The following is a 10269-nucleotide window of genomic DNA, read 5'->3' on the forward strand; positions in this document are numbered from 1 at the left end:
AATCTTAACCACCACTGGTCGGCTGTAGCTCAGTTGGTAGAGCGGGTCGTTCAATGATCGAAGGGTCAGCGGTTCGAATCCCAGCTCCAACTGTCCACATCTCGAAGTGTCCTTGAGCAAGACACCTAACCCCAAATTGCTCCCAATGAGCAGGTTAGCACCTTGCATGGCAGCTACCGCCATTGGTGTGTGAATGTGTGTGTGAATGGGTGAATGAGAGGCCATTGTAAAGCGCTTTGAGTGCCGCTAAGGTGGAAAAGCGCTATATAAGTGCAGTGCATTTACTGGTGTAAAAACTGTACAATATACAAATTGTATGCACAATGTACAAGGGTTGTGCAAATGTAGATGATCTATTGAAGTTTTTAGTCCCCACTACACCAATAGTACTGTACATCTGGTCTGTGAGGAGTATCTGGTCTATGAGGAGTATCCCTGGTCTGTGAGTATCCCTGGTCTGTGAGGAGTATCCCTGGTCTGTGAGGAGTATCTGGTCTATGAGGAGTATCCCTAGTCTGTGAGGAGTATCCCTAGTCTGTGAGGAGTATCCCTAGTCTGTGAGGAGTACCCCACCATGTGTCTTGAATCAGTCCGAGGGTCCTCTTACAGCGGAGAGGCAGGGAACTCCCTCAGCTTGGACCTGGGACGAGCGTTGCGGTATCACCTCACCATATCCCGACCATTAGTGGGGAAAAACATACATCCGACCTCAGCCCGGCGTTCGGGGACATCTACAGTACAGTACAGTACACCCCTGTATAGACCCCGCCCCCACCCTTACTCCACACCCTGCTCTGCTCTCTACCCCCGGTCTGACCCTGCCCCCCCCCCACCCCGCCCCCAGCCCCCGGCCTTCCCTGACACACCAAGCTGTCGGTCTCTCTGTCCTTACGCGGCCCCCTCAGACTGCTGCTGCTCTCTACCTTAACCCCTCTCCCCCCTCCCTGACGCTCGTGTCCCTCAGGGTGCTCTGGCCCTCCGACTCTGTCAACATGAGCTTTAAAGCTAGGGTTACAGCAGGGTCAGAGATTCTCTCTTCTCAGGTCTGCTGACTGACTGACTGACTGACTGACTGACTGATTGACTGACTGACTGACTGACTGACTGACTGACTGACTGACTGACTGACTGACTGACTGACTGATTGACTGACTGACTGACTGACTGACCGAGTGCTGACTGACTGACTGACTGACTGACTGACTGACTGACTGACTGACTGACTGACTGACTGACTGACTGACTGGCTGACTGGCTGACTGACTGACTGACTGACTGACTGTTAAACTGACATATTTCCTCCCTGCAGTCTTACATTCAGAGGTTTGAAGAGGCTAAACTTTATTGGGTCAGAAGGCTGAGTCAAGATGGAGGCTATTATGTAATTACATTTGAACATGAGGCTACTTGCAGAAGCCCCAACAATCAGGGTATCTGAACAACACATTAAAACGTTAAAGATTTAATTGTTTTAAAGCAGCTAAACTGCATTCCACTGATACCTCAGCCTATAAATCCACCAGTCTGTGGTCTTGTTGTTCGCTGGGTAAGGGGGAATAGATAGTTTTGGACAGCAGCGAATGCCAAAACCGTACCCCACTAATTCTCCTCAGGGCACTTTCACAACAATTTACCGTTGAAGTTCTCTGCGTGCCAGCAGTGGTCCTGGGGGGATACAGCTAGCTCTGTGGAGCTCTGAGGCTAATGTTCCAGCCCCCCCCCCCTCCACACACACACACATACACACACACACACACACACACACACCCTCCTCCTTCAAGGGAACACAGTTGTTTGCAACATGTGACATCACATTCCTTTCGTGTCCACGGTGGTAGAGGGGGTAGAGGGGTGGTAGAGCTACTAGAGGGTTAGAGGGGGGTTGTAGAAGTGGTAGAGTGGGTGATAGAGTTGGTAGAGGGGTAGTAGAGGGGGTGGTGGGGTTGGTAGAGGTGAGTAGAGGGTTGGGAGAGGTGGTAGAGGTGGTAGAGGGGATAGAGGTGGTAGAGGGGATAGAGGTGGTAGAGGGGGTGATAGAGGTGGTAGAGGGGTAGTAGAGGTGGTAGAGGGGGTGATAGAGGTGGTAGAGGGGTAGTAGAGGTGGTAGAGGGGGTGGTGGGGTTGGTAGAGGTGGCAGAGGTAGTAGAGGGGATAGAGGTGGTAGTAGAGGTGGTAGAGGGGGTAGAGAGGTGGTACAGGGGGTGATAGAGGTGGTAGAGGGGGTGGTGGGGTTGGTAGATGGTTGAGGTGGTAGAGGGGGTAAAGAGGTGATAGAGGGGGTAGAGAGGTGGTAGAGAAGTGGTTGAGATGGTAGAGGGTATGCGCATTTAAAGCGCATTGTGTTGCCTCTGGGTATGAAATGCGCTATATAATTAAAGCTTTGATTGATTGATTGATTGAGGGAGTGATAGAGGTGGTAGAGGGGGTGATAGAGGTGGTAGAGGGGGTGATAGATGTGGTAGAGGGGTAGTAGAGGTGGTAGAGGGGCTGATTGAGGTGGTAGAGGGGTAGTAGATGTGGTAGAGGGGGTGATAGAGGTGGTACAGGGGGTAAATGTGGTAGAGGTGGTAGAGGTGGTAGAGAGGTGGTAGAGGGGGTAGAGAGGTGGTAGAGGGGGTAGAGAGGTGGTAGAGGGGGTGATAGAGGTGGTAGAGGTGGTGATAGAGGTGGTAGAGGTGGTGATAGAGGTGGTAGAGGGGGTGATAGAGGTGGTAGAGGGGGTGATAGAGGTGGTAGAGGGGGTGATAGAGGTGGTAGAGGGGGTGATAGAGGTGGTAGAGGGGGTGGTGGGGTTGGTAGATGGTTGGGAGAGGTGGTAGATGTGGTAGAGGGGGTAGAGAGGTGGTAGATGTGGTAGAGGGGGTAGAGAGGTGGTAGAGGGGATAGAGGTGGTAGAGAAGTGGTTGAGATGGTAGAGGGAGTGATAGAGGTGGTAGAGGGGGTGATAGAGGTGGTAGAGGGGTAGTAGAGGTGGTAGAGGGGTAGTAGAGGTGGTAGAGGGGGTGATAGAGGTGGTAGAGGGGTGGTAGAGGGGGTGGTGGGGTTGGTAGAGGGGGTAAAGGTGGTAGAGAGGTGGTAGAGAGGTGGTAGATGTGGTAGAGGTGGTAGAGATGGTAGAGAGGTGGCAGAGGTAGTATAGGTGGTAGAGAGGTGGTAGAGAGGTGGTAGAGGTGGTAGAGATGGTAGAGAGGTGGCAGAGGTAGTAGAGAGGTGGTAGAGGTGGTAGAGAGGATAGAGGTGGTAGAGGTGGTAGAGGTGGTTGAGGTGGTAGAGAGGATAGAGGTGGTAGAGGTAGTAGAGGTAGTAAAGGTAGTAGAGGTGGTAGAGGGGGTAGAGGGGGTAAAGGTGGTAGAGGTGGTAGAGAGGATAGAGGTGGTAGAGAGGTAGTAAAGGTAGTAGAGGTGGTAGAGGACCCTCACCAGGCCTCCTCAGGTGTCTCTGGGCTCTGCTCCGCTCACCAGAGGAGTCACGACCCTCTCTGAACCTCCTCTCTGAAACCCCGAACCGCTCTCCCTCCCCCCCCCCCTCCGGTAACCAGATGAGGGGAGAGATCAGCAGGTCTCCACTCACCCATCATCACACCCGTCACTCAGAGAAGGGTTCTCTCCACCCCCAACCGCTTCTGAGGCTGAGGTAGAGCTTGACCCCTGACCCCGGTTGGAGCGCTGCACCGGGAGGTTGTTGGAAACGCTGGTGGTGGACTTGATTTAGCTTGCCCTGTAATCAGAGTGACCTGCTCTACGGTTCTGTTGTTTTATCACCTGTCACTGGTCCACATGTCTTCATGACGGACCTCTCTGTGCTGGGATGGGCATGGAGCCTGGTTTATGTTAAGGTGTTGCAATGTATACAGTGTGTGTGTGTGTGTGTGTGTGTGTGTGTGTGTGTGTGTGTGTGTGTGTGTGTGCGTGTGTGTGTGGAGTATGGGGGTATGGGGGGTGATTTGTGCCAACTCTTACAGCACAGAGCGAACTGAGCTGCTAACTGAGCAGACTAACGTACGCCATGTACGTGAGAAAAGCCCATTCAATCCCCATTGTATTTGATAGGATACCTGAGAGGACACGTAGCGTGTTGGCCTACAGCAGCGGCGGCAGAATGATGTAAGTCAGCAATGTGGATTTCTGTCAATTAAGACAGTTAGTGCGACCCACAACTCTCCTTTTTGATCTATGATCAGCTTGTGGTTGTGCAACATATGATGCCGAAAACGTTTCTGTTGAAAAGGAGTTTTCACACGTTGCGGTAGATGTGCTCAAAGATAGGGAAAAGAGCCATTGAGTAACCTTGACTACCAACTGAAATCACACGTGCGCTAACCGCTACATTGACATAACTTCCTTTTTCAGTACGGCGGCCGTCAAACGACAAACACACCACTACATTTATGCCTACCAAGTGAAAAAACGAGCTGATGATGACTCAAATGTGTTCGACCTCTGACAAGTTCCTGAAGTTCCTCTTGAAGTGGTTCCACATCTGAAAACAAACTTCATGGTGTGTAGAAACATGGTGTATAGAAACACTGGAGAAAGTTTCATGCTTTAGTCATAAAATGCACAATACCTTACATATGAGCTTATCTGCCACTCCACTAAGGTGGCGGCCATCTTGAAAAATGGTCGCCATCTTGAAATTTCAAGTGGCTTCTTGTTAAGTGACCCATGGAGACAGCTCATCCCAATTTCCATGCTTGTATCACCACAGCACCATTATATATGCCCCCTGCAGTCAAAATAGACTGAAGCGCCCACCATTTTGGCAGCCATTTTGGAAAATGGCTGCCACAGCCGTAAAAGGTCCCTCCTGAAGTGGTTCTACGTCTGAAATTAATCCCTGGGGTGTATAGATCATATGCTTAAAGTTTCATGCTGGAGTTTAGATAGACGATTGAGATAGGCATTTTCTGTGGTGTTTCCGTAACAACCTGCCATCAGCATTGGGCATCCACTTTTTTGTTACCTCGGGAACATGGATGTATTTCGTTGGGCGACACGGTAACCCTCTCGTTGCTGCGCTAGGCGCAAAGTCAAATAAACAAATGCGAGCCACGCACACATTGGTCAAGGTCAAGGTCAACTTTATTTATAAAGCACGTTTAAAATCAACCGAAGTTGCACATAATCCCAGAACAATAAAAGGACAGGACACAAAACAGGTCAAGGGATGTAAGCTATCAGGCCTCAAAAGCCAGTGAAAACAAGTGTGTTTTGAGCTGAGACTTAAAGAGCCCTAGGTTCTGTGCGTGTCTAATGTGTGGAGGGAGGCTGTTCCAGAGCTTTGGGCCAGCCACCGCAAAAGCTCGGTCACCCTTGGTCTTAAGTCTTGATCTAGGGACTGTTAAAAGAGTCTCGGAGGAGGACCTCAGGGTTCTAGATGTCGCCCGAACTTGCTTATGACTTATGCCGCCGCCGCCGCTAGGCCAAAACGTTGCGTGTCCCGTCCATGGCAGCTCTCATATCACACTGGGGATAGAATGGATTTTGCTCAGGTACGTGGTGTAGGCTACGCTAGTCTGCTCAGTTAGCAGCTCAGTTCGTGCCATCTCTTAACCTCTTCGTTAAGAGATGCCACCCCCCCCCCCCCCCCCCCCATAGCGTGTGTGTACGTGTGTGTGTACGTGTGTGTGTGCCTGCATGTGTGTGTCTCACAGCTGAGGTTCTAGAGGCTAGAGGCCGGGGACTTGCATTGTTGAAGGCTTCCTGTGCAGAGTCTCTTGAGGCTGGAGAGGAAGGGGAGGATCATGAAGTTTATCAGCCACTTCAACACTATATACCACTCAATAAGACCTTCACACAGACACATATACACTGTAGGTACTTCACGTCTAATTTGAAGTCATTTGAGGAGAACAGTCATGATGAAGTGTTACGGCTGTAGTTTGTGTGTGTTCTGTTGTCCCATGTGATTGGTGTGTGTGAGTGAGCGCACCTGATGTCACTCAGCCCTTGATGGGGACCTGAAGAACAAAAGTCAAGGGGACCCAGCAGTCATGACCACTGGGCCGGTCAGCAGCTACTACTGGGGCAGGTCGGCGGTTCAAATCCCTCAAATCCTGTCCACATGTCGAAGTGTCCTTGGGCAAGACACTGAACCCCAAATTGCTCCCAATGAGCAGGCTAGCATCTTGCATGGCAGCTCCCGCCACTGGTGTGAATGGGTGAATGAGAGGCCATTGTAAAGCGCCTTGGATAAAAGCGCTATATAAGTGCAGTCCATTTTCTACAGTGCTGTGTGTTTGTCCCAGTGGGTCACCTTATGGTTTTAGAGATGTGGGCTACTTTTTTTTTTTAAGGTAGTTTTTAGGGCTTTCAGCTTTAATGGGATGACACACACACACACCAGGGGAGAAAGAGAGGGGAGGAAATGCAGCACAGGACCCGAACCCGGGTCCACCGCGCGAAGGACTAGCCTTCATATGGGGCGCGCCTTACCCAGTGAGCTACCAGGGCGCCCCAGATGTGGGCTACTCTTATAGGTGTGTACAACGGAGCCCCTGATTCCCCTTAGAAGGAAGGTGTTTTTATGTTTTCCATGTTGATTTGTTGTTTTCTTTTTTTGTAAGATTATTTCAGTTATAATGAATACATCCTAGGTTAATTAGCATATATTCCGTTCTCCCTTTTTCACCCGGTTTGCTGGTGTTTATGATACGCCCTTTCACTCCCCTGGGCGGAGCTTGGGCATGTGACATGACGTGACACGGCAGGGTTGCCCTCACTGTGTTATTGTTATGGTCGCTCTCTCTCTCTCTCTCTCCCTCCCTCTCTCCCTCCATCTCTCTCTCTCTCCCTCCCTCCCTCCCTCCCTCCCTCTCTCTCTCTCTCTCTCTCTCTCTCCCTCCCTCCCTCCCTCCCTCTCTCTCTCCCTCCCTCCCTCCCTCTCTCTCCCTCCCTCCCTCTCTCTCCCTCCCTCCCTCCCTCCCTCTCCCTCCCTCCCTCCCTCCCTCTCTCTCCCTCCCTCCCTCCCTCCCTCCCTCCCTCTCTCTCTCCCTCTCTCTCTCTCTCTCCCTCCCTCCCTCTCTCTCTCTCCCTTTCTTGCACTTCCTCTGATTGTGCGGAGAAACAGCAGATGTCATCGCACACTCCTTCCCTTTCTTGCTGCTCTCAATTTCAATTCAATCGCTTTCTCTCTCCGCCTCCTCTGCCCCCCCTCTCTTCCTCCTGTTCTCTCTCTCTCTCTCTCATACCCCCCCCCCCCCCACTTTCTCTTCTGACTTGTGTTCAGCACCCTGTCTCCGATGGCGTAGTCCATATTTAGTCCAGGTGGAGCGTGCCAGGGACTTGGTCTGCATGCGTCCCTGTCTGACCATAATAGGAGGACGCTTGGCGCCCAGGGAACCCATGGCTCTCTGTTCTACTGGTCCTGTCTTCACTCAAAGGGAACAGTTTGTGACGAAATACACAGTGCATCCGGAACGCACTCGCACCCCTTCACTTTCTCACCATTTTGTTATGTTACAGCCTTATTCCAAAATGGATGAAATTATTTTGGACTAAAAAAAAAATCCTGCATCAATCTATACACAAGACCAAGCAAATGTATTAAAAAATAAAAAACGGAAATATCACATCTACATACAGTATTCACACCCTTTACTCAGTATTTTGTTGAGGCACCTTTGGTAGTGATTACAGTCAAGTCTTCTTGGGTATGACGCTAAAGCTTGGCACACCTGTATTTGGGGTATTTCTCCCATTCTTCTATGCAGATCCTCTCAAGCTCAGCCAGGTTGGATGGGGAGTGTGAGTGTGTAACTGTGATGGTATTTTAAACTGGTCTAGTCAAAAGATTTACCAAGATACGTTCAAAAGGTTAAGTCTGGTTTATTGTGAAAAACAATACGTGCGCAAGGACTTCCTGAACAACGCAACAAAGGTGGTTTCGTCAGAGAAGTTCAGCCTCTTCTAGCTCTGCTTATATGCAGTCAAAAACACAGGTAAAGTCCTTCTAGGATGTGATTGGCTAACTCATTTCACGTCATGTGAAATGGCAGGCGTGGCCAAGAGTACAGACATGTGACAAACAAAGAAAACAAAGGTCTGAAGACGAAGGTGTGGCCCTTCTGACTTAAACAAAGAGATGAGGAAGAGCGAGGCAGGGGGGGTGTTTATAATTACAAAAGGGGGAGAGTTGAGGTGTTTATAATTACAAAGGGAGATTGAAACTAGGGTTTGCAGGGGACTTGAGGACAAAGGTTTAAGGTGTTTGGATGTAAATTCCTGGACAATCCCCCATTTGTGCCTGAAACAGGTACACAAAAATAAAATATAAAATCCAAACACAGTGTAAACAGTCAGCTATGCTATACATGTGGAAAGGAAATAATCTCTCCACTAGGTGGAGCAAAAAAAAAAAATTTTTTTTTTTATTATTTTCTTTCCACGTGCAAAATCACGCACCAAAAACCCCTTGTTTCAGAAATTTGACAGGAAACAAGATAAAAAAAAGATGACATGATTATATACTATTTATAGTCTAAGAGTGGACAACCATTCACCAAAAAACTTGATTTAACAAGGCAAAAAAGATAAAATGGTTACCAGTGTAAGAGGGAAAAAAACCTCTTGGTCAATTTAGAGGAAAAACCCAAACTTATTTATCAACTCATGTTTCAACCATTGTAACTCTTGTAAACAAATATGATATTTTTCAGATTATTTCAAAGTTCATTCACTCTTGTGAATAATCGCATGTGATGTCCTATGGAACATAGCTTCCATGTGTGCGTCTCTGAATGTTTAATGTAGGTTCCAGTGTGTGCGATTAGGTGCAGTCATTTGTGTTGAGATTGTCCATGTTGTCATACCACAACCACAAGAAGGAGGTGACCGGCAAGGTCAGTCTCCGATTTCTCATCAGAGGAGAGGAGAGTGTGGCGGTGACTGTCAAGGTCACTCTTGTTCACAGTGTATCCAACAGTCATTTAGGTGACACTTCTCTTTTGGGCAATAGAATGTCATTTGGAGAATGCAAGGCGTCTTCTCTTCTAGATCGCAACTTCAATGTCGCGTTGATTGAATCAGTTATGTTCAATGTTAGTTGCAGTGTGTGCAGGTGTGTGTGGTGCATCTTGTGAGGCCCAAGAGAGATGTGATGCAGGAACCCCTCCTTAGCCTCAGGACATGGCTGTCCTCACTCTGTTGAAGACATCTGTTAACATCCTCCGCCACCCCTGTTTTTGAAACATGATCTGGCCCGTGGGCTAGTTTGAAAGCATAATGAAAACATGAACGAGGTAGTACAGGTTTGTCATTAGGCCCTAGATACAGGTTAGTTTGGTGGTGGAATGTGCACTTATTCCTCCATTTCTTTTTCTCCGCAGGTGGAGCAGATGCTTGTAGGTCAGAAATGTCTGCCAGGGACAGTGGAGGAATCTTGTCAGGGTCTGTGGATGGTACAGAGAGCATAGAAAGCACAGGGGAGGAAGCAGAGACAGCCGCAGCTTTTGCAGCGAGCTCTCGGAGGGTGAGGAGGGAGTCCCTGTCCTGGTTCAGCAGGGTGAAGGTGCGGTGGGACACCACACAGCCAGGCCGCCAGCAGCACGTACAGGCTCTTGAACTGAACCCGGTCCATCCCTGTACTGCTCTACGTAGGGCCGGCCCGGGTCGTGCTGCTGGAGGGCTCACCTCGGCGCTCCCGCTCCCCCAGTACAGGCTGATGAAGTGCTCCGTCTGTGGATCCACAGATGAGAGAGACAACAGAGACAAAACAGAAGAGCAAAAGGAGAGTCCTCTGGTCTCCCTGTTCCCCTCCTTGGTCAGGAACGGTTATTCGAAGTCTGTTGGAGATTCTCAGAAACATGGTTAAGCGCAAGCTCCTGCTTTGGGGAAAAATGTTGTTATTCAGTCAGGAAAACTTAAACAGGGTGACTGTTCAAGTGTCATTTAGAGCCAGTCTGCAGTAGCCTACAGTGACATCAGGGGCAGTGTTAGAATGACTTCAACACGCCCAGTCCCCAGTCATGATCAAGGCAATTGGATTTGGCTCTAGAATTTTTTCTCGCGATTTTATGAAAATAAAATAAAATAACCACATTCTCGTCTCAACAAAACAACACCCCCTAAGGGTGAAAGCTAAAATTTCCTGAAGTCAGGATAAAAATAGAGATGGGGCAAAGAAAATGACACTAAAATGAACTGGCTTCATTTACAATTAACTAATCAAAAAAAAATCCATCAAAGCTTTATTTGTATAGCTAAAATTTGTATATCTAAAACCTCCCTCTTCTGCATTTGAGGACAGAGTATTTGGGCACTGCTTCGGACA

At 49.0% G+C, this 10269-nt stretch overlaps 1 protein-coding gene across 1 annotated transcript in view; it reads right to left on the reverse strand.

The window, feature by feature from the left end:
- Positions 1 to 7345, reverse strand: part of itga1 (integrin, alpha 1) — a gene marked incomplete at both ends in the record, with an annotated part of 67709 nt that extends 60364 nt beyond the window's left edge. Inside the window, one exon of the mRNA XM_084460130.1 lies at positions 7218 to 7345. Coding sequence (XP_084316256.1) covers positions 7218 to 7345 — 128 coding nt within the window. The remainder of the gene's footprint in view (positions 1 to 7217) is intronic.
- Positions 7346 to 10269: the final 2924 nt, after the last annotated feature.

This window comes from Borostomias antarcticus, assembly GCF_949987555.1.
Source record: "Borostomias antarcticus genome assembly, chromosome: 30".
NCBI lineage: Eukaryota > Metazoa > Chordata > Actinopteri > Stomiiformes > Stomiidae > Borostomias > Borostomias antarcticus.